The sequence below is a fragment of the Meles meles genome, chromosome 1 (assembly GCF_922984935.1).
Source record: "Meles meles chromosome 1, mMelMel3.1 paternal haplotype, whole genome shotgun sequence".
NCBI classification, from domain to species: Eukaryota; Metazoa; Chordata; class Mammalia; order Carnivora; family Mustelidae; genus Meles; species Meles meles.
The window spans coordinates 110,433,995-110,458,651 of record NC_060066.1 but is presented as its reverse complement, the minus strand read 5'-3'; the positions used below and the strand labels follow the sequence as shown (position 1 = coordinate 110,458,651).

Sequence of the window (24,657 nt, the reverse complement as noted above, 5' to 3'; positions counted from 1 at the left end):
GCCTGTCCTGCTCTGGAATTAACCTATTGGATATAGTTGACCTTTTTCCTTTTAGCGTTGCCTCCTGAGACCCACAACCCTGTAATAAGCTGTGCAATAACTTGCTAGTGCAATAGATAACAGAGCACTGGGCACATAGAAGTGCAAGGAAAACCCTCCTTTGACCAGCAGTGGAACCCAGACCTTCCACATGGAAGGCCAGAATTCTGCTACTGAACCACTGATGCTTGTTTCTCAACTGCTGGAGAGCAGGTCTATTCAGAGTCTCTGGAAGGACTTCAAAAAAGCAGTTCTAAAACAGCTTTTGACACAGCTGTTCTCTTTGGAAAACAGGGGGCACGTAGAAAACACTCACGGCAAAGGCTTGCAATGGGAATTTATGTAAAGTAGCACTATAAAGTAATGTCACTCAAATCAAAATACCTGATTTGAAAGTGCCTAATTCTGGAGGGGGGGGGCGTATGCGGGACTCTCTTCCCAAATAAATAATAGACTTCTAGAAAAATATCAGAAAATGGGGCTGGCTCAGTTGGTGGAGCATGTGACTCAGTCTCAGTGTTGTGAGTTTGAGCCCCATGTTGAATATAGAGATTACTTAAAATCTTTAAAGAAAAAGAAATTAGTTCAGACTCTTGTCTGGTCCTAAGTCTAGTGTGGACCTACGGAAAGCTAATTTCCTCCCTGGCTGAAGCAGTCTCTTTGCCCTCCCATTGCTTGGTGCCTCCCAAACCCTTTCCTTCCATTTTTTTCACCAGTTCTTTATACTGGTTCAGGAGCCTGGCTCATCCATTTTTTTCACCAGTTCCTTACACAGGTTCAGGAGCCTGGCTCATTGGGTATGGGCTGAGTTACTCAGGAACATTGGGGTGATAGTTGAGTATTGCACCTGTGATTCTTCTTTTGAGTGTATAGAAAAGAGCAACACACCATCTTGGCCACAGAAGGTCGCCAGGGAAAAACAATTTGACATTTTCTATTGACTCTAGACTATCCCTTCTTCAACCAATTTGAAAACTTGCCCCTGCCTTTGTCTTTGTATGAGAGTCCTATCTTCACCTACAGTTAGCCTGGTACAGACCTGGACTATTTGTAATATACAGCCCTTTTCTATCTACCATACTGCCATAGCTGGAACTGACTTTTACACCTAATTTGAGAGGATTTGAATCCTTTGTAATTGGTTGTATTTAGTGTTGGTTGGAGATTGCTGACAGTTGTTTTTCACTTCCACCACCTCATTGTGCTATTTCTATTGCTAAAAAAAAAAAAAAGATTTTCTCCCTGCCTGAATCCTGAGATTGAGTCCCACATTGGGCTCCTTGCTCAGCAGGGAGCCTGCTTCTCTCTCTGCCTACTGCTCCCCCTGCTTGTGTCCTCTCTCTCTCTCTGACAAATGAATAAATAAAATCTTTAAAAAAAATCTTGCAAAAGATCAACAAGGAAATAGAAGACTTAAACAACATGGCATAACAGACATCTATAGAATGCTCCAGCCACCAAGAACAGAATGATACAGTTTCTCTCAACTACGCTTAGGACATTGTCCGGGATAGACCATACACTAGGCCATGAAAAAAGCCTCAGTATGTTTAAAAGGACTGAGATCTTTAAATTTTGAGACATGGGGCGCCTGGGTAGTTCAGTGGGTTAAAGCCTCTGTCTTCGGCTCAGCTCATGGTCCCAGGGTCCTGGGATCAAGCCCTGCATCAGGCTCTCTGCTCCGCGGGGAACCTGTTTCCTCCTCTCTCTCTGCCTGCCTCTCTGCCTAGTTGTGATTTCTCTCTGTCAAATAAATAAAATATTTAAGAAAAAATATTTTTTTTTTTAAGATTTTATTTATTTATTTGACAGGCAGAGATCACAAGTAGGCAGAGAGGCAGGCAGAGAGAGAGGAGGAAGCAGGCTCCCTGAGGAGCAGAGAGCCCGATGCGGGGCTCGATCCCAGGACCCTGAGATCATGACCTGAGCCGAAGGCAGCGGCCTAATCCACTGAGCCACCCAGGCGCCCCAAGAAAAAATAAATTTTGAGACATCTCACAAACCAATACTATCACATAGTTGCAAGTTGGCAAATGGGCTGGGTAGTTTGTTTGGTCCTCTTTCACTTTGTCATGAATGTTCAGTGACACATACGGAGGTGGCCATGGACACACATAATGTGGGCCACTAGCCTGGAAAAGCAAAACAGCTAAAGGGAAGAGACAGATTCCAGAGAAGTTTCTCTAGTGTCAGACTCACAAAACCAGGGAGAAATTGCTCCATAGAAAGTAAGGAGGTGTCAGAGGATCACTTTCTCTCCCAACTGTGCTTCTCTTTAAAACTTCAGCCTCGATCTCACTATATGTCATTGCATAGAAATGCTGTGAATCACCACCAACCACCATACACCCATGACCTTGATTTTTACCTTGCTCTGACAAAACAACCACAAGTCAGCAGATAGGGGTCAACACAAACTATCAATCTGTGTTCTACAAAAACTGCTCTGGACATAAGAATAATATTACTTTGGGCTCCTGAGTGACTCAGTTGGTTAAGCCTCTGCCCTCAGCTCAGGTCATGATCCAGGGTCCTGGGATGGAGCCCTGCATCTGGGCTCCTTGCCCAACAGGGAGCCTGCTTCTCCCTTTGCCTGCCACTCCCCCTGCTTGTGCTTTATGTCTCTCTTTGACAAATAAATAAATAAGATCTTAAAAAAAAAAAAGAGTAACACTAGTGTATGAGTCACCACTGCATGTATTCAGAGACATGTACAAAAACTCTTTCAATGACTTTGACAAATGGGAAAGATACCCTGTGGAGCTAGAATGATTTTCATAAGTGACAATCACAAAATACCTGTATAGAAATTAAAACACAGAACAATCCACACATACAGGAGGAGGGTGAGGCTAGGAAATAGGGATGTCAAACGTGACTTCAAGTTTAATGAAAAGCTAATATACTTCCTCAATGAGGGAACAGCAGCAGACATAACCCTGGGCTATGGCAAGAAGAAAATTCAGACAGGATAGAAATGTTTATTTATTTAGGGGGCCTGGGTGGCTCAGTGGGTTAAAGCCTCTGCCTTCGGCTTGGGCTCTCTGCTCTGTGTAGAGCCTGCTTCCTCCTCTCTCTCTGCCTGCCTCTCTGCCTACTAGTGATCTCTGTATGTCAAATAAATAAATAAAATCTTAAAAAAAAGGAAATGTTTATAAATTAATTATTCACACATTGAATATTATACTCATATTTTTTCTTATAATGTTAAACTGACATGGAATAAAACTAGAGAACCAAAGAAGAACACCAAGACTGTCAACAAGTTTTAAACTTTGAAACTTAAATTTTTCCTGACGGAAAAGTGAAGTGACTTCATGACAGTCCTTCAGATGATAAAAGAATTTGGGAAAATATTGATTCCTTATGTTTTCTATGCACTTACAAGAATAAACAATGAAAAATATGCTTATATTTTAGAGAGAGATGTGGTATCAGCACCTGGGCACACAAATACTGAAAGTGCCTGCTGGGGGTGGGTGGGCTCTGCATCAGTGGTGACCTTCACAATAGACCAGGTGACCTTGTGTTTCGGCATGGCCTCAGCAACTGGAAGACAGGGGCTCCTAAGATTCCATGACAGCTCTGACTTTCCAGTTCTGTTATTGTGACTCCAAACAGTTACCTGGCAGCCTGGGTGCTCTGTCTGGCATTCTTACCAGAGCCTGAGCTATAGGCAGTGCCCCAGGCTCTGAGCTCTGGTATCTTCTGCCTTGTTTTTGTGGTTAAGAATTCTTCTAGTTGTGGAATGCTGACAAAGTTTGGCCCCAACGTGAGTTATGAGTTTCATCTACGTACTTTCAACTTGTTTAATCCATTTTTTCCCCCCGCTTAATGAAACTTCAAGGTATAATTTACAAACTATAAAACTTACTCACTGGGATTGTGTATTTCAGTGATTTTTTTTTTTAGTAATTTACCGGGCAGTGCAACTGTCACCATAACCTTCTCTCTCTCTCTCTCTCTTTTTTAAAGATTTATTTATTTACTTGACAGAGACCACAAGTAGGGAGGGGGGTGGGTGGGGGGGCAGGGTCCCCGCTGAGCAGAGAGCCCGATGTGGGGCTGGATCCCAGGACCATGGATCATGACCTGAGCTGAAGGCAGAAGCTCAACACACTGAGCCACCCAGGCACCCCACTTTTCACTTGTTTTTAATTTGTGGGGTTTCTGCTCCCCAGGTTCTGGTTATACTTATTCTACCACCACAAGCTTCAGCATGGCAGAATCTCTCACCACCTTCTCTGATCCAAGGACAGAAATGAGCATTCTGGAAACCAACCAGTACTTGTGCTCCCAGCTGGAAAAAAGCAAACAGAACTTCCGGGACCTCATGGAGAAATTCCTCACATCCAAGGCTACTGTTTACATCCTGGCCATCCGGCTGCAGAAATACAGTAAGCCCGGGCGCCTGGGTGGCTCAGTGGGTTGGGCCTCTGCCTTCAGCTCAGGTCATGATCTCAGGGTCCTGGAATCAAGTCCCACATCAGGCTCTCTGCTCAGCCGGGGGCCTGCTTCCTCCTCTCTCTCTCTCTGCCTCCTTGTGATCTCTCTGTGTCAAATAAATAAATAAAATATTAAAAAAAAAAGATTTGCCATTTGCAACAACGTGGTTGGAACTAGAGGGTATCATGCTTAGTGAAATAAGTCCATCGGAGAAAGACAACTATCATATGATCTCCCTGATATGAGGATGTGGAGATGCAACATGGGGGGTTAGGGGGATAGGAGAAGAATAAATGAAACAAGATGGGATTGGGAGGGAGACAAACCATAAGTGACTCTTAATTTCACAAAACAAACTGAGGGTTGCGGGGGGTGAGGTATGGACATTGGGGAGGGTATGTGCTATGGTGAGTGCTGTGAAGTGTGTAAACCTGCGATTCACAGACCTGTACCCCTGGGGATAAAAATACATTATATGTTTATAAAAAAAATAAGAAATAAATAAAAAATAAAAAAAAAGACAGTAAGCCCCCTGGGTTCACAGTCACCAGAGTCATAAATGATGGCCTGTCTTCCCCATGAGAAACTAAACACTGTCCAAACGTTCTTCTTCTCCCTCCATCAAAATCTTATCCTGACTATACTCCTGGAAAGGTAGAAGTGGGTATTTTACCCTCAATTTGCAGATGGAAACACTGAGGCAAAAGGAATAAAGTTTACAGTGAGAGGTAGGGAGGCGTAGAGGCTAAAACCTAGTTCAGACACTGAATTATTTTTTCTCTCACAGGAACATGTGTCAGATTCTAGAAACATAATATCACTGTTGGCTCAAATATATGAGGATTCAGTTCCAACTTTGACAAAGTACCACTTTGCAAAGCATTGTGCTAACTGCACTAGGAGTGTATGAGTATTCTTTTCTGCTTTATAGGAGCTTAAAGCTGTCTATTCCCAACTTAACTGCAGATACCTGGAGATCAGAACATCGATAGCAGACACAGAGGGAAGTCCTGATGCCTGGAGCAAGATTTTTTTCCCATATGAGTTCTAAGAAGCTGTTCCTCACACTGTGATGAGATTGAAAGTATTTCCAGGAAAATCAGAGACTGTAACACCTTTTTAGTCTCTCTCTGAATATGAACTTTGCAGACAGCAAGCTAGTCCAGGATCTGGGCTTTGAGACGGGTAGCCAGAATAAGGGTGAGGCTAAGGGGGCAAGGCCTCCAATCCAGCAGACCTGGTCAGTGTAGGAGCTGGCCCTTTCCTCTCCATGCTCAACTCTCATATTTGGAAATCCTTGGACAATCCCAAACCTGTTGGTAATGGGGGCTGGGGAGGGAGTTGATGTAGTGACCAAGGGAACCATGATGGAGTGAGGACACATGAGAGACAGAAATATTAGAGGAAGATTCTTGCTGATATTAAAGTAAAGTTTGGGGCGCCTGGGTGGCTCAGTGGTTTAAAGCCGCTGCCTTCAGCCCAGGTCATGATTCCAGCGTCCTGGAATCGAGCCCCGCATCGGGCTCTCTGCTCAGTGGGGAGCTTGCTTCCTCCTCTCTCTCTGCCTCTCTGCCTGCTTGTGATTTCTGTCTACCATATAAATAAATAAAATCTTTAAAAAAAAAAAGTTTGCTTTCAGATTTCTACAGTTATTTTTCACTAAATCAATGGATAAAATTTGCTATCCAACTTACTAGACATGGAGAAAAAAGTTAAAAAGCCTACTTATTAAAGAAGGAAAAAGATGAGCTTTGGGATGTGGAACTATAAGGTTTGTTTTGGTTTTTTTTACATCACTCATTAAAATCACAATTGTAAGACAAATTTTTTGAAGCTAGAGAAGAAAAAAGATACCACCCTAGATCTTAGTGTAAAGGTAATACAGTGCAGTGATTAAGAGCACGTATCCTGGGGCCAGACTTCAAATCCAAGTTACCCTCTTTGTACCTCAGTTTTCTCATCTGTAATGGTAATAAGAATAATATTTACCTTTTGAGCTAGTAGTGGTGATTACATGATACTAATTCTTTTTTTCTTTTTCTTTTCTTTCTTATTTTTTTTAAATGTTTATTTAGGGGGGCACTTGGGTGGCTTAGTGGGTTAAAGCCTCTGCCTTTGGCTCAGGTCATGATCCCAGGGTCCTGGGATTGAGCCCCACATCAGGCTCTCTGCTCAGCAGGGAGCCTGCTTCCCTCTTTCTCTCTGCCTGCCTCTCTGCCTGCTTTTGATCTCTGTCAAATAAATAAATAAAATCTTAAAAAAAAAAAAAAGAATGTTTATTTAGGGACACCTGGGTGGATCAGTCGGTTAAGTGGCTGTCTTTGGCTCAGGTAATGATGCCAGGGTCCTGGGATCGGGTCCTGCATCAGGATCCCTGCTATGTAGAGAGTCTGCTTCTTCCTCTCCCTCTGCCTGCTGTTCCTTCTTCTTGTGCTCTCTCTCTCAAATAAAATCTTAAAAAAAAACAAGGCAACTGTTTAAAAAGGAATATTTATTTATTTGACACAGAGAGAGAGGGAGAAAGCACAAGTAGGTGGAGTGGCAGGGAGAGGGAGAAGTAGGCTCCCTGCCGAGCATGGGCTTGATCCCAGGACCCTGGGATCTTGACCTGACCCAATGGCAGACACTTAACAACTGAGCCACTCAGGCATCCCCACATGATACTAATTCTTGAAAATCTAGTAGAACAATGCCATGGAGGCACTATGTATTAGTTTTCCCTCTAACACAACACCTGGTAGCATTTGAACATACATCTTTCAGATTTTTGCCCCTCAAGATACCTGTTACATAGTTGTATCCAGATAAACTTGGAAATCTTTGAAATATTGGGGGCATTATTGAAACTCAACATATGGAGACTTCCCCAACACACAGGAAATCAGTACTTCATGTGCTAGGTTAATGGTTTACCTAAGACGCTATGAGGACTGGTAAAGTGGCCCAAGATTTGGAGTCAGACCTCAGGAGATACGAATTCTGACTTGTCTCCTTCCATTTCAGTCATCTTGAGTAAGTTACCTGCCCATGAGCTTCTCTTTCCTCATATCTAAAGTGCCATATAGTGTGGGAGATTGAGGAATGAGATGTGGAAATCCCAGCATGGAGCCTGGTAATGGGGTTCCATTTGTCCTTGGGATGGACCCTGCCGCCTCCTCTGAGGGCAGCAACCACAGCAGCATGTCCAGCTTTCCACTGAGGCAGGTGTGTCTATTTTCTCAGAGAGTGAAGAGTACAAAGGCCTCATCGAATCCGTGCTGGAGGAGGAAGTGCAGTTTGACGGGGAGCTGGCAGAGAAAAAGAGACCGGCTACAAGGCTTGGGTAAGGAGGTACCTGGGTAGGAAAGTGGGAATTACAGTATGAAGTGGGGCAGCGCAGGCTGCTGATATAAAGAGCGCTTTTGTACAAGGAGAGGTATAAAAAAGTCCATGGCAGGCACAGAACTAGATAAAGACCACTGGTGGGGCTGTGGGAATTGGGTGGTAGAGTAGCTAGGTGTCTGGGGTTCTCCCTTAAATAGCATATGAATAAAATGGAGACAGATACCTGAGATGGAATACTAGCAGTGTGGCTTCTAGCTGTGTGAGCTTGGGCAAATTTACTTGACTTTCCTGCATCTCAGTTTTCTCCACTACTTCACCTGTAAAATGAAAATACAAACAGTAGCGTAACCCTCAGAGGGTTATGAAAATTAAATGCATGATTCCAGGGCACCTGGGTGGCTCAGGAGGTTAAACCTCGGCCTTCAGCTCAGATCCTGATCAGGATCCTAGGATGGAGTCCTGCATCTGGGTTTCTGCTCACCAGGGACCCTGCTCCACCGGCCCCCCCACCCCGCACCTGCCTCTCTGCCTACTTGTGATGTCTCTCTCTCTGTGTCAAATAAATAAATAAAATATTTTAAAAAATAATGCATGATTCCAAGTTAGAGTCATCTCTGACACATACGAAGCTCTCAACAAATATTTCCTGTGATTATTATACTTTTATTTTTTATAGGTGTGGTGGTTATCATTAATGGACTAACATTTTCTACAAGAGAGATTTTCCCAGCTTTCCAAAGTGCCTTTTCATGATATGTTTCTCCTCCACTTTGAATTTTTTTTCCCTTAAGTACCATACTATGTGGAGCATTAACTGTAGGCCTGTTGGGCAGATGGATGATCAAGCAGCTGTCATCTGGAAAATAGGTTATAATGTGCTGAGGACTAGCATGGTCTATCCTCGAAGGGTTTAAAATATAGGCCGGATTGTGGCATTCAAAATGTCTTTTAGCCCTCTGTTGAAATGAAATCTGAGAAGCTCAAGTGTGTAAAATCTACTAAAGCAGAGATACCTGATTGAAGGAAGCCTAAGTCTGGAGCCTTCCCCAGCTCTGACACTTTATAGGAGCTCTGTGGGATAGGGTTTGAAAGACGGTCTGTGGAATATCACTCAGTAGGACAGCAGGGAGGAGGTTCAGGCATCAGATGAGACAGATGAATATAAATGTCTAGTCCAGCTTGAGGATTATGTGGTTCTCAGTATTAACTGAATACCTGCTTGTGTGTGTACACTCTGTCGAGCACTGTAAGTTGTGTGATATGCGGCGCTATCTCTGACCTCAGAGAGCTCACATTTTGGATTGAAGTCAATGCTAAATATTTGTATAATCATTAAAAAATGGTGAAAACCCACTTAGAGTGATATAATTGTTGTTACTCAGAACTTACTTACTCTTCAATGTCTCCTGATTATGGCTTATTTTCATGTCACACAAAAGAATGCTATCCTTCTTGACCCTTTCATTGATTTTTCTTTTCATCCTTTGAATCAACACCACATGTACCCAGCCAACACTTCTATATCTGGCTTGTGCGTGTGTGCACCACATTTTCTGCATAATGCTTGATGACCTATATTCCATGGAAATGGATGTGGGCTGAATTAAGGAACTGAAGGGGCATCTTTTCAAAGTAAAGTTAATTAAAAAAGAAACAAACCCAGTACTGTTCCCTCATTCCCTCTGCCACAGGCAAGTCACACAACTTGTGTAAAAATTCAACTTGGGAAATTTCTTAGGGACCTTCTATGAGATGTCTCTGCTGAAACTCCCATAAGCTGTGTGCCATTATATTTTACTTTTTTTTCTTACTTTAGGAAATATGATCCCCTGATTCAGGCTCAGGCACGAGAACTGACCCACTTACGACAGAGGATACAGGAAGGAAAAGGTGTCTGTTATCTTTTCATTCAGCATACAAAGAGCATGGTCAAGTCTTTTAAGGGCATCCTCAGGAGCACTGACATTGCCCACTACCAGGGACAGAGATTTTGTGAACAACTGGCCCACGGAAGCCAGCTGGCAGAGAACCTTGCCAGCAAACTCGTCACTGGTAAGTTGGCTTACAAGCTATGGAGACCCTTAGATCCTCCCAAAGGTCCTCGCCTCCCATAAGTCTCTATGCTTCCATGACTCTAAGAGTGACTTTTTAGCCAGATGTCCTGTTTTGTGCCCTTCTCAACCTATTGATAGTAATGCTATCAGGTAGAAATACCTGGGAGCACTCACCTGGGCCCAACGTGAGCCCTCACAGACATTTCCTCTTTCTTTTAAGGGTAATTGATTTACAATAAAATGGCACACTGTAGTGTCAGTGCTGTGAGCTTTGAGAAATGCATACACAGAGGTGTAAGCACGGCCACAACCAGGATACAGAACAGTTCCATCACCACTCAAAGTTCCTTTGTGCCTCTATGTAGTTGAACATTGTCTCCCGTCCCAGTTTCTGGCAGCCACTGGATCTATTTTCTGTCCCTACCAATTTTCCATCTCCTGAATGTATCAGCAGTTTGTTTCTTTTTCCACTGTTGAGTATTATTCCATTATATGGATACACCACTTCTATTTATCTACTTACCCAGTGAAGGGCATTTGGATTATTTTCAGTGTGGGACAATTATGAATAATAGCTATCAAGATTCACATACAGGTTTTTGTGTGAAAATACATTTTCATTTCACTTCACTTGGGTAAATATCTAGAAGTGGGATTGCTGGGTCACGTGGTAAGTATATGTTTAACCTAGAAGAAACTGCCACACTGTTTTCCAGTGTGGCTTTAAAATTTCAGAGTCCCGCTGGCATTGTGTGAAGGTTTCAGCTGTTCCCCAATATCAACTTTTAATAATTTCAGGTTGTTGTTCTTTTGTGTTTTGTCTTTTTAGCAATTTTAATAAGTGTAGGGGTGGGAGAAGACACTGTGGTTTTAATTTGCATTTCCTTAATAGCTAACGATGTTAAGGATCTTTTCATATGCCCATTGACTGTCCTTATATCTTTGGTGAAGCCAGTATTCAGACATTTTGTCATTTTAAAATTGAGTTATTTGCTCTTATATTATCAAGTCTTGAGGGTTCTTTACATTTCTGGATACAAGTCCTTTATGAGATATTTAATTTGCAAATATTTTCTCCTGGACTATGGTTTATCTTTTCATTCTTTTAGCAGTGTCCTCAGAGAGCAGAATTTCTTAATTTTAATGAAGTCCAATTTATGAATCATGCTTTTGTAGTTATATATATCTAAGAACTCTTTGCCTAAAACAAGGTCCTTTTCCTTTCCATATAAATTTTATATTCAGCTTACCATTACCTGTTTGTTTATTTTTTAAAGATTTTATTTATTTGACAGAGATCACAAGTAGGCAGAGAGGCAGACAGAGAGAGAGAGAGGGAAAGCAGAGAGGCCGATGCAGGGCGTAATCCCAGGACCCTGAGATCATGACCTGAGCTGAAGGCAGAGACTTTAACCTAACCCATTGAGCCACCCAGGCGTCACCATTACTGTTTTAAAAAACAGCCACAGCAACAAAATCCTCTTGGGATTTTGAGTGGCATTGTTTTGAATCTATGAAAAGTTTGAGGAGGATTGACATTTTAAATAATGCTCCTCAGAGATTGCAGTGGGTTCTCCATGAGAGCCTAATAGGACACACAACCATGGTCTAGCCAGCAGCTAGCTGTGTGGTTACAGCTGGAGAAGTCCACAAGGCAGCTAAGCAAGAATTCTGTGCATCGGACAAAAGACATTTTTTTTTTTTTTTTTTTTTTTTTTTTTTTTTTTTTAAAGATTTTATTTATTTATTTGACAGAGAGAGAGATCACAAGTAGGCAGAGAGGCAGGCAGAGAGAGAGGAGGAAGCAGGCTCGCTGCGGAGCAGAGAACCTGATGCGGGGCTCGATCCCAGGCCCCTGAGATCATGACCCGAGCCGAAGGCAGCGGCTTAATCCACTGAGCCAGCCAGGCGCCCCACAAAAGACATTTTAAACTTTTTGCCTTGGCTTGGTAGCAATTGTCACGGTAATGATTTGCCATACCAGGAAAACACCATCCAGTGTTTCTCAGGAAAACCTGCTAGGCTACTTCTCTAAAGATACAACCTAAACCTTCTCTCTCAGAGCCTTCTGAAACAAACATGCAGAGTGTTCGTTTCTGATCATATAGGCCCTCATATTTGTGATCATCTATGAACACATATGATCAGAAACACAGTATTGATCATATAGGCTCTCATATTTGTAATGCGTGAAATGGGACCTGCTCAGTTTCTGACTGGCTATTTCTGTTTTTTGGCTCACAGAAAATCACAATGATAAGAAGGATGAAGATGGACAGGAGCCATTGGCACCCGGGTAAATGAATGATGAAAGGGCTAATAATAGAATGGTGAAGTCTAGATGTCAGGTTTCTCAGTAACTAAATGGAAATGAGACCGCCAAGGCAAGCGAGGGTCCGAGAACAGATCTTTATTGTGAGCACTCTCGGGCGAGGTCCCGGGACTCAAAAGAGGGCAGTGAGTTGGGGAAGTTGCCAGCAAGACAAGGTGGCAGGGGTTTATGTAAAGTTGGAAAGCAGAACTGTTTCCTATTGGTCGGCTCATATGCAAAGGAAGGATTGCAATTCGACCAGTCAGAGTTACTTCCTCTATGTAAAGGAGGGATTGTAATCCGACCAGTCAGGGTGACTTCCTCTATGCAAAGGAAGGATTGTAATCCGACAAGTCAGGGTGACGTCCTCTTCTTGGGGTTTGAGGGGTATAGGGTTGGGTTGGGGAAGTCCAAAGGGGAGGTGTAAGGGTCTGCATCAAGCTGTCAGCAGGTCATTGATCCATTGGCATCCCCAGAGAAGGTGATGACAGGAACCTCGGCCATTTTGGGGTATCCGCCATCTTGAAGAGTTTCCCTTCCCACCTGGCCCCAACACTAGAGAAGATTCCAGAAGCAATAGCCAAGAGACCAAATGCCTAGATGCAGGGAAAAAAACTCAGAAACTGCTGATTGTACCTATTTCTTTTTTTTTTTTTAATTTTTAAAAAGATTTTATTTATTTGAGAGAGAGAGAAAGCATGAGAAGGGGGGAGAGTCAGAGAAAGAAAAAGACTCCCTGCTGAGCAGGGAGCCCCATGCGGGACTCCATCCTGGGACTCCAGGATCATGACCTGAGTTGAAGGCCGTTGCTTAACCACCTGAGCCGCCCAAGAACCCCTGATTGTACCTGTTTCATTTATTCATCATACATATTGTGTTTGTCCTTTGGAACAATGTTGTCTGTTCTCTGTGCAGTTCTTGGTTACCATTTCCTAGTAATTAAGTTTAGTTAGCTAGAGTCAGTCTGACATAAGGGCCAGAGATCCCTGGTTTCTGTATTCTAAAAACCTGTACGGTTAAAAAAGAAAAGAAAAGAAAAGAAAAAGCAAACCAGAGTGAGACATTGTCTCAGGAGCCAGTATTTAGGGGACCACTTCATATTATATTAAACAAAGGTTGTCCGCAGCATTTTGAAACCATTATCCTAGGTCTTTGTGTGTCGTTAAGTGTATTTTCTCAAATAGCCGGGGCTATATGCATCAGCACACAGAACAGCTGCTGCTGCTCCCTTCTGCCCAGCTCTAGGTACAGTAACCCCCCATCAGGAGTGGATTGTTATGCTTTCTTTCTCATCCAGTTGGCCACTTTGATTTCTGGTGTCTCTTCTAGGAGCTTCAGATAGGACCACTTCTAAAGCTGTGGTTCCATGTTGCCTTAGTTTAATCTCCTGTCTTCTCTCCTTCCTTACCCCCACCCCAGGCTCAGCAGGGAGCTCCAGGAGGAAGAAGTGAATGAAGTCTGGGAAGACTCACTAGATGAACGGTATTTGACTCATTCCAGTCGCTGTGACTCTCACCAGCCTCTCAGCAACAGTGCCTTCCCCTCTGATGTGCAGGAAGCCAGCTCTGCTGTGGAAATCACCAGTGAGTATTCCCATTGTAAAGAGAATAAAACTCCACCAACACTGGAAGAATGGAGACTAAAGCTCCAGTAGCTTCTACATGCTTACAGCCTCTGTCTAGGCTGCATGAGATCATCTCTGCAGGCAGGCCCTAAAGACTGACCTTGAAAAAGTGCTTAGGCTGAACACAGTTCTGGTACCAAGTTTCAAGTACAGGTCCCTGGTGGCTCAGGTAATTTGCATTGTTCCTGGTCCAGACCTCATCTCAGTCACTCTGGCCCCTGCTGGCATGTGCATGCTGGTGGACTCAAGGCAAGCCAGACCAAGGGTGAAGGGATCATGACAGGCTCTCTGCTACCACTTCAGCTGTGTACAGAAATCTAATAGACCTCCTCTAAGATGAAGCATCTTAGTTGTATGTGTATATGTATTGTTTATGTATCTGAGTATTGCTTGAGAAATATCAGCAGTTTTGCCCGTATTTTTGGAGGTGGAGTATCATGGTTCTAGTCTGCAGTCTTCATCTCCCCTCAGATGACTTGCTTCCTTAAAAAGTTCCATCTTAGTACCCGAACATCAGGTGTCTTCCCTAAGGACAAGGCTCAGCTCTTAGCAACCCTTGGGTAAATGGCTAGAGTTCCCAACCTTTGGGTGAAACCATTTTTTTAAAATGTCTGTGGGTTTAGTCTCAGTGCTATAATCTAATCTAAACCAACAACCAGCCTATCTACTGGGAAAAAAAGGCCTAATCTACCAGCCATGACGCTAGCATGCCCCTTTCCTAAGAAACCCCAAACTAGCCAGTGTAGTTCCTCCAGGCATATAAGAGTCCCTAGGGGAAGCTGTGTGTGTGTGTGTGTGTGTGTGTGTGTGTGTGTGTGTGTGTGTAGATTAAAATCTCAACCTTCATTTCCTTTTCCTTTTTTGACTGACTTTTCTTTGAGGATAAAAGTTTGGAGTGTTAGGGCGCCTGGGTGGCTCAGTGGATTAAGCCGCTGCCTTTGGCTCAGGTCATGATCTCAGGGTCCTGGGATTGAGCCCCACATCGGGCTCTCTGCTCCGCAGGGAGCCTGCTTCCTCCTCTCTCTCTCTGCCTGCCTCTCTGCCTACTTGTGATCACTCTCTATATCAAATAAATAAATAAAATCTTTAAAAAAAAAGTTTGGAGTGTTAGAGGATTACATGTCTTAAGTCCTCTTGTAGGCATGAGTAAGAGACTTCTTAAGATTTTATTTATTTGAGAGAGAGAGAGAGAGAGAGAGCGGGGGAGGAGCAGAGAAAGAGGGGCAAAGAGTTTTTGCTGACCACGGAGCCCGATGTGGGGCTCAATCTCACAATCCTGAGATCAGGACCTTAGCAGAAATCAAGAGTAAGGCGCTTAACCTACTGAGCCACCCAGGCACCCCGAGAAGGAGACGATCTTAATCCACTCAGTGTTCTCTGAGTTTTTTAATGTGATAGAAACCTTGTTAGGTTTTGTCTTTTTGCCAATGGTGGGTGCCTTTTATTACCCAGGCAGTCCCCTTACAGAGGCTTCCTCATTCCTACTTTCCATTTCACCTGGAGATGTGACATCTATTAAAGATGTTCAGTCATAAAGCATGTGGGAGAGTTATTTAGTAGAGACATTCCCCGTACCGGAAAGTCTTACCTCAGAGGTGCCCACACCTCTTCCAGTACTAGATAAGTCCTACTCAGAAGGGTTCTTTGGTATTTTCCTGCCTTGTGTCAACCCCCTTTATACTTCCCAGATCTTTGTGTGAGAGGTGGTCCTGTGGAGTTTGCTTAGCACTGGACCATGCTTTGAAGTTATTTAAAGGGCTGTTAGAGGAAGTTCCTTGGTTTTCCCTGATGGAAGAGGAAGTTGGCAGAAGAATGGCAAAAGGCAGGGATCTTACTGAAAGGCCACCCCATTAGTGATAAGGATTCTCCATCTTCTACCTCATTCCCTGTCTGGTGGAATGGCTGCAGAAGATGAGATCCACAACCTGCACCAGCACCTGAGGGAAATTCTTTTCATCAATGACTGCCTTCAAGAAAACCTGGAACATCATCTCCGCATTTCTGACCAAGGAAACGGTAGGGGGCGGCGGCCAAGTCTGCCTGCTTCTGGCTTTATGTATCTTTCCAAGGATTTGCCGTGTGTGTTTCAGGGCTTCACAGATTGCAAGAACTTGATATACCTTACTTCATTTACTCTTAACAAATGGCCCAACTAGGAAGAATAGGGCAGGTATGAATATTCCTATTTATAAGGTGATAAGCTCAGATAGAGATTTGCCCCAAGGCTGAGCTATGCTTCCATCTTTGAGTTGTCTGGCCCCCTAAACCCTCCTTGCGACTCCTCTGCTGTATCCCTTCTGCTGCCCCTCACGTGGTGGTCATCCAGTAGAACTCAGGTTGCTGAGTAGCACATTCAGCAGAGTGAGGGTCTCGGCTGCTGCCACCCTCATCCCCTTCTCTAATGTCTTCGTTACTTTTCATTGTCCCCAGCATGGTTCTTCTCCCCACATCCTTCTCCTGGATTGCACTCACACAGAGGCCATCATTCCTCAGTCTTGGACTGGGTCAGAACAGTGACTGGGCCTCTCTCCACACCAAAGCAGCAGCTATATCGTGAGAAAAGTGTCCTTCATAATTTCAGCCATTGGGTGTGATAATACTAATGAATGAGCTGGCACTTGTTAAGGGCCTTGTGAAAATTAAGCTTCTCTCCCATTACACTGAAGGCCCAACCTCTGAGTCCCCAAAGTTTTCTTATGAGCTGAGAAAGAAGGGAAAATGAATTGCAGAAAGCATTATCTCAAGTGAATGTGTTTAACTTGGCCTAAACTATAATTATTTTCTGGACTAGGATGCACATCTAACCTTAACAGGCAGAGCTTGGAGTCTGCTGTGCAGCTGTACAATGAAAACAGTGGTATCAGGGAAGAAAGTCTGAGACTTCTGACTCACCTGAATCGTATTTCCAGAGGTAAGTCGTCAAAACCCACAAGAGACGGTCACTCTCAGCCTTCTTGTCTCTTGCCGTACCCAGCTATAAAAACAAAAAATGATCAGGAGGCCACAGCTACCCAAAGCCTCATGACTCATAATTCTCAGTCTAGAGAGGGCTCCCTCCTAGGTGCTCCCTCTACAGGTCCCCAGACTCCAGGCTCCAGGAAGGAGTACCTCTGAGAAATGCACCATTTTAGGTACAAACCACACCTCACTAATGCAAGCCTGAGAAGACAAGAACAATCCTCAAAGGTGAGAAGACATAAGAGAACAATTATTTTAACTGAGTAAAATTTGCCAAGATTAGATAAACTCTGTCTTAGAATGCTGAAAGAACAAGCAAACAGAATTTAGATTCTAGGTCAGTAGTCTTTGAGGAAATGTGAGGACCAGAAATGAGCTTAAAAGGAGCAAAACCCCAGTTTTCAAATGGATGAAAATAGAGTACTTAAAAATTGAGATAAGTGTAGCTTATATTGATCCTTGGCAAAATACAAATTTATTGCACTCAAACAATAATATTCCAGTCACCTTATGGTTCCCAACTCGTACTATTGAGAAAAGCCAAATCAAACCAAATGACCCTCAGATTGGCAAAAATATTCACAAACCTGCAAAATATCTTCTGCCTATGCCCTATACACCAAACTCAGTATTTACTAAGTTTTTGCTGTGTATAATGCCCACCCTGATAGACATTCCTGCCTGATCTTGTAGGTGTCAGTTAAGAAAGCTCCCCTAAGGGGTGCCTGGGTGGCTCAGTGGGTTAAGCCTCTGCCTTCAGCTCAAGTTGGTCTCAGGGTCCTGGGATTGAGCCATGCATCAGGCTTCCTGCTCATCAGAAAGCCTGATTCTCCCTCTCCCTCTGCTGCTCCCCCTGCTTGTGTCCCCTCTCTTGCTTTCTCTCTTTCTATCAAATGAATAAAAAAAAATCTTTTAAAAATAAAAAAATTTAAAAATGATTTTATTTATTTGATAGAGAGAGCATGTATGCATGCACAGGCTGGGGCAGGGGCAGTGGGGAAAGGGAGAAGCAGACTCCCTACTGACCCACTGAGCAGGGAGCCCGATGTGGGTGCTCAGTCGCAGGACCCTGGGATCATGACCTGAGCCAAAGGCAGACAAAACTGAGCCACCCAGGCACCCCTCCTTTTGCCTTCTTGTACCTATGTTGCTTTTGTTTCCAAGGACTCTTCTACTTCTAAATAGGACCGACCTCAGATTACTGGAACCAGTTGCCTGGTGGCTCAGAGAGTGGAAGGACCTGGGATTTTGTATCAATCCCAGAGACCCTACCTGTAAATCATTATCCATGATCTTTAGGTATAGGCAAAGGAAAGCCCATCTGCTTGACTTGAGGAAAACTTTGTGGTGAATTAACTTTGGGAAAATGTAATCTAGAGGTGAACTTGGTAAAGACCCAGATAAATAAACAGAAGGAAATGCAATTGAGAAAGAGATTCACCTCAGATCAAAAGAGGGAAGATTTAAATCTTTAGGTCCCAGGGGAAAGAAGCCCAGGGTGGGACAGCTAGAGAGAAACAAAGAGAACCATGGGAAATAGGGCTGGTCTCCTAAGTAGCTTTATTTTTTTATTTTATTCTTATTTCTTTATTTGACAGAGACACAGCGAGAGAGGGAACACAATCAGGGGGAGTAGGTGAGGGAGAAGCAGGCTTCCCCGCTGAGCAGGGAGCCCCATTGTCAGATGCTTAACAACTGAGCCACCCAGGCACCCCTCCTAAGTACCTTTAACTCATGCTGTCATTATAAGAACCTGGTTAAGGTTTTGCCTAACACGAATGCCCAGATATCACAGCTAGAGATTCTGATTAAAATAGTTTCACAGGTATTTGGGGTATTAGTTTTTAAAAGTTTCTTGGTGATTCAAATATGTGGCTACCAATGAGAAGGACCACCAATCTACTAAGATCTCATCTCATCAGTACAGAAATATCCCAAATAATGCAGTTACTTATAAAAGGCCCATACTAGCCATTGATGGGAGTTGCATTCCTCTTTCAACAGTCTTGTTTGTATAGCATGGAAAAAAAGAGAAAAGAAAAGGGAGATGAATGGATTAGATCTATAACCGGTCTCTCTAGAGCAGATAAAGGAAATTAAGATTTTAGATATTTTTTGGGAGGGGGGGATTGGATGTTTTAACTTGAAAATAATCTTTACACGAAATCTGATGCCTTCAAAAGCTTTTAGATCTTACTGTTCTAAAGAGAATATAGCAGCCAAAAAAAAAAAAAAAAAAAAAACTTCGGAGAACAAAAATTTGTATTTATACTTGGCTTCCCTATGCTGAAGTGAAGTATTTAAAAATAAAATCTTTCCCCAAGAAGTAGTTTGGAAAGAATTTAGTGATAAGGAACACCTAAGAATGAGAAATTACTTTTTGAGTTTTTACTTAGAAACTCAGTTGATCTAGTGGAAATATTCCTCCAAATGTTCCTAAGTGGTGCCTGTGTTGCCATGCGAACTGGGGAGACCTCCGGCCCTTGGTGCTTCCACCTAGCCAGACCAGGAGTTACTGAAGGTTCTTGGTCTTGTCACGAGAAGAAATTCAAAGACACGTAGCCCAGTGGATTGAGTAAAGAAGCAGGAAAGTTGTTAAAGCAAAAAAGTACACTCTTGAGCTATGAGAGCAGGCAAGTTCAAGAGAGAGGTAGAGCAGCGTCCTCTGGGGGTTGGGTTTCTTATAGTCACAGGTGTTAGCTAAGGGGCGGGAAGCAGGGCTTTGACTTTTTCTTCCTAATTTGGTCAGGGGTTTCCTGTGATGGCATTGCCATCTTGGCTGGTCTGGTTTGATCTAGCTTCTTCTAGTGTGTTGGCCAGGACAGGCCTCTGACCTTCCCAGTGGCTGCCCATGACCCTCGTTGACCTCCATATCCTGTCAGAACCTAACTCCCTACTCTAACAACCTGATGGAGAATTAATGTTACAGGCTCTTGGCTCTAAAGGGTGTAAATGGATCAGTCCAAGCTTTAACTTTGCTTTTATTTGCTAATTTTCTCTTTTCTCTTTATGATGATTCCTTTCTTTCTCTGCAATCTCTTAAGAAGAGACTCTATAAAGTCTTATTCCTGTCCCAGCCAAGGTACTCAATATAGCGTGGAGCCTGTTGGCTTCCTGTTGGCTTCCTACAGATTGGAGCCTTTCCTCTCCCTTTTTTTCTTAAACTTTGCGACAGAGTAAAAAGGCTCAAGGCGTGGATTTTAGTCTCAGCATTTTCATTTATGGGTCTTGTAGCTTTAATTACTACTTGGCCTCTTGATACCACAGTTTCAAGGCCAAAAGTGGAATTGGATTTGGATAGTAAATAGATTCTAGTACCAATTCCAGCTTGGAGGGGGGATGTTTCCACACCAACAAGCAATTTTTGGGACACCACCTGGATGTCCTAAGATTGAATTCCATTCTGACATTACCTACTAGGTTTACCCAGTAGAAGATAGCATTAGGTTCCACAGCTTCAGTTCAGCACAGTTCAGCACAGTTCAGTCCTGTGAGACTGCCCCCACCCTGGCCCCCACTTCAGATGCTGGTAGCAAATCCAGGTTGTCTCCTGTATATCTGACTATAAATCAGTTTCCTGAGAACCCCCTCCTAGGGTCTGATTAATTTGCTAGAGTGTCTCACAGAACTCAGAGAAACATTTTACTTACTAGATTACTGGTTTATTTTTTCCATGTATACGTGTGTGTGTGTGTGTGTGTGTGTGAGAGATCTCTGCACCCAGTGTGGGGCTGGAACTCATGACCCCAAGATCAAGAGTTGCATGCTTGGGGCGCCTGGGTGGCTCAGTGGGTTAAGCCTCTGCCTTTCTTCTCAGGTCATGGTCTCAGGGTCCTGGGATGGAGCCCTGCTCTCTGCTCAGCAGGGAGCCTGCTTACCGCCCCCCTCTCTGCCTGCGTCTCTGCCTACTTGTAATCTCTGTCTGTCAAATAAATAAATAAAATCTTAAAAAAAAAAACATTGCATGCTCTACTGACTGAGCCAGTCAGGAGCCCTGATTACTGGCTTATTTTAAAAGGATATAACTCAGAACAGCCAGAGGAACAGATGCATAGGGCAAGTCATGAGGAAAGGGTACAGAGCTTCCATGCTTTCTGTGGGAGCTCTACTCTCCCAACACCTCTACGTGTTCACCAGCCCAGAAACTCTCTGAACCCACATCTTTTGGGTTTTTAATGGAGGCTTCATTACATAGGCATGATTGAATAAATCATTGGCAGTTGATGACTGAAGTCAACTTCAGCCCCTCTCTCATCCTCAGAGGTCAGGGGGATATGTAAGACCAAAAGTTCAGGAGCTCCTGGGTGGCTCAGTGGGTTAAGCCTCTGCCTTCGCTCAGGTCATGATCTCAGGGTCCTGGGATAGAGCCCTGGATCAGGCTCTCTGCTCAGTGCTTCCCCCCCCCCCCCCCCCCCCCCCCCGCCCTCTCTCTCTCTGCTTGCCTCTGCCTACTTGTGATCTCTGTCTGTCAAATAAATAAATAAAATCTTTAAAAAAAAATTTAAAAAAAAGACTAAAAGTTTGAACTTTCGAAATCATAAGGTTGATAATCACCTTCCTTCCCTCCAGGGCTTTCCCAAAGTCACCTCATTAACATAACAAAAGACTAATACCAAGCATTTTAAGAGTTCTGCCAGAAACTAGAACAAAGATCAAATTTACATTTCTTATACATCACAATATTACAGATTGTGTGTTAGGACTCTGCTGGTTTTCACATTCTAGGACTCCTACCTTGGCACCACCCTCCTATTAAAAAAAAAATGTATACACACACGCATATACATACATATATATGTATACTATTTAAAGGTTACATATATATGAAGGACATGTATTAGGAGCATGAAAATCTTTTTTCATGCAAAGTATGCTCTTATTTCTAGAATAGACTATTTCTGAATATACATATTTGAAGCAAGGCACATCTCCTGGGAGGTGTGAAATGTCTTCATTTTTCTTCAGAAGAGTAGAATGTAGAATAAATTGATCCTGAGGGAGGTGATGGTAGGGATCTGTCTAGCCCACCTGCAGCAGTTTGACCAGAGCTATCAGCATTATGAGGTGGTGGGACCCTGTATTCCACACCACAGGGCACATGATATATTTTAGAGGACTTGCCCCTCTAATCTGCTAGTGTAACTCTTTCCAGACTGTAGTTTACCACCATGACTTACCCACTTTTCAAGTTGCACTCGGCTTCGCTGCTTCCTTAGCTGTCATTTCAGCCTCAATATCAGCAGAACTAATAAAAAATTCTCATTTTTTTTTCTATTTCAGGTAAGAACTAACAGTGGAAATACGAAAAGTTCTTATTTCAGCAACGCTTAGTCATAGTTTCCCCATTGATGAGAAAAACTAAAAAAAAAAAATGAAATTCCCAAATATGAAAACAAGAAGACTTCATCTCTCAGAATCAACTTTCACAGCCACTCTAGATTTTTGTTTGCAGAAATCACAGCTCTTCATCCTGCAAATTTGACAACTACGTAAGAAACACCAAGACGCAGATTCACTGAGGATTGTGAGTTGCCTCACCCTTTTCTCTCCCCACTCCCATCCTGTGGATAACTGGAGTCAGCAGCAGCTGGAAGAAAATGTCAAGGACTTGGATCAAGAATAAGTCAGAATAATGTCATTGTAGACTGTTCATCAGCTCTTAAGCACATGTCCGTTTCCTTGAAGGATGAAAGTTAGAAATCTCAAAGAATAGAGTTTATCTTATATATACTCTGTTGCCTGTCATTTTTCTTTAACAAATTAAATTTACAAAGTGTTCCTTCTCCAGCTAACAACAGGAAACTCAGTATGTCTGCTATATTTATACCCCAGAGTGACAGCAACCAAGGCTGTATGCATCACTTCATTCCAAAATTAAATGTTATTGAGCACCTGGTATTAGATACAAAAACTACATTGTGTCTCACACTCTGGGAACTGAGATAACTCAGGCAAAAAATCTGCCTTTACAGGTGTCTGTAAGCAGAGCAACAGTCTCATACGTGTCTACTGGGGAGGAATCCAAAGAAAGGATGATAGAATCACTGCCAGAGAAGGATCCTGAGAATTTGTGTTCACCCTTGTACTTCCTGTATAGGTCTAGCAAAAGTTGCATCCTAGAGGTCTCTGTTTAGAGTACACAGGGAGAAATAGTATATCTACAGGAACTGGTGGGTTTCAGATAACTCTACTCTCATTTGGATTTTTTTTTTTTTAAGATTTTATTTGACAGAGATCGCAAGTAGGCAGAGAAGGGGTCGGGGCCCTCATTTGGATTTTTTTCCCTGAAAATAAGTACCCACTGATTTGTCTTTTGAAATTAAATATGAAAGCCAGACATCTTATTCTGAAGCTTTGAAACATATAAAGTAGCCTCAAACTTACCAGATTTCCAGGCTTGAAGGCTGATCAATGTAGGAAGGACAAATTGCTAGATGGCAGGAAAGGATCCTTTAGATGGGTGTGTACAGCAAACTAGTGACTTACATTTTCTTGTACTGCTAGGTAGTATAGAGGACTGCCATACCTTCCTGCAAGGGGGGAGACCCATAGAAGGCCAATTTTTAGTCTAGGACTGACCTGTTCAGTATCCTAAATTTTACAATCAAAATTACTTTCTTTGATTCGCCTCCCCTCCCCAATGTCCATAGCCCGCTCCCCCTCTCCCAATCCCACCTCCCCCCAGCAACCCCCAGTTTGTTTTGTGAGATTAAGAGTCATTTATAGTTTGTCTCCCTCCCAATCCCATCTTGTTTCATTTATTCTTCTCCTATCCCCCTACCCCCCCATGTTGCTTCTCCATGTCCTCATATCAGGGAGATCATATGATAGTTGTCTTTCTCCGATTGACTTATTTCACTAAGCATGATACGCTCTAGTTCCATCCACGTCGTCGCAAATGGCAAGATTTCATTTCTTTTGATGGCTGCATAGTATTCCATTGTGTATATATACCACATCTTCTTTATCCATTCATCTGTTGATGGACATCTAGGTTCTTTCCATAGTCTGGCTATTGTAGACATTGCTGCTATAAACATTCGGGTACACGTGCCCCTTCGGATCACTGTGTTTGTAGGTTTTGAAGGGTCAGGGGTGGGAGGTTGGGGCAACCTGAGGGTTTTGAAGGGTCAGGGGTGGGAGGTTGGGGGAACAGGTGGTGGGTAATGGGGAGGGCACGTTTTGCATGGAGCACTGGGTGTTGTGCAAAAAGAATGAATACTGTTACGCTGAAAAAATAAATAAAATGGGAAAAAAATTACTTTCTTTGAAACATTTCCAACCTACAGTAAAGTTAAAAGAATACAGTTATTGTTGCGGAAAATCTGAGGTGACCGAGGAAACCCAAATGGCACACGGAGAGATGGGAGAACACAGCCAGGGGGCTCAGTGGTATCGTTCCCAAAGACTGAGCGCCCAATAGGGTTAGGAGTGAGTTTTTATGGTTACAGGCAATGGGGGATGGTAGCAGCATGTTTTCTCCGTCTTTCAAGGCCGGGACACTTTCACAATTCCTTAAGGCCAAATGACCCTTTCTTGTGGCAGTGTAATCTAGTGGAGGCATCTCAGGAGCGTGCTAAATCACCTCCGGGGCTGTTTCTCTCCCTTTTCTTATTGAAACAGGACCCTGCCTCTGGTCTTTTCTTTTGTCTCTGCAGGAACAATGACTTGTTATCTTAGTCAAACCAGTTGGCTATTTGGTCCTTCTGGGCCCCAGCAGGAGCAAAAGGGAGCCAGGGATGGAAAGGAGCTGGAGCTGGGAGTTTCCGTCCACCTCATGTCCCCCGTCTTGATGATCAGCAGGGGTACCCTAAAGATCATCACTGTCTAGATTTAATGAACGATATCCGCAGAGGATGAGGATATGGGCAGTTGTGTGTTGAGAGACAGTATTTCTAAAT

General features: G+C 43.2%; 1 protein-coding gene across 1 annotated transcript; it reads left to right on the top strand.

Moving 5' to 3' along the window:
- Positions 1–4,258: 4,258 nt before the first annotated feature.
- Positions 4,259–24,587, top strand: LOC123950349 (neuroblastoma breakpoint family member 6-like protein). Its single transcript, XM_046018190.1, has 8 exons — positions 4,259–4,436; positions 7,708–7,807; positions 9,626–9,861; positions 12,108–12,159; positions 13,594–13,757; positions 15,707–15,814; positions 16,590–16,709; positions 24,415–24,587. Exons 1-8 carry the CDS (start codon positions 4,259–4,261, stop codon positions 24,585–24,587), a joined length of 1,131 nt encoding a protein of 376 aa, XP_045874146.1.
- Positions 24,588–24,657: the final 70 nt, after the last annotated feature.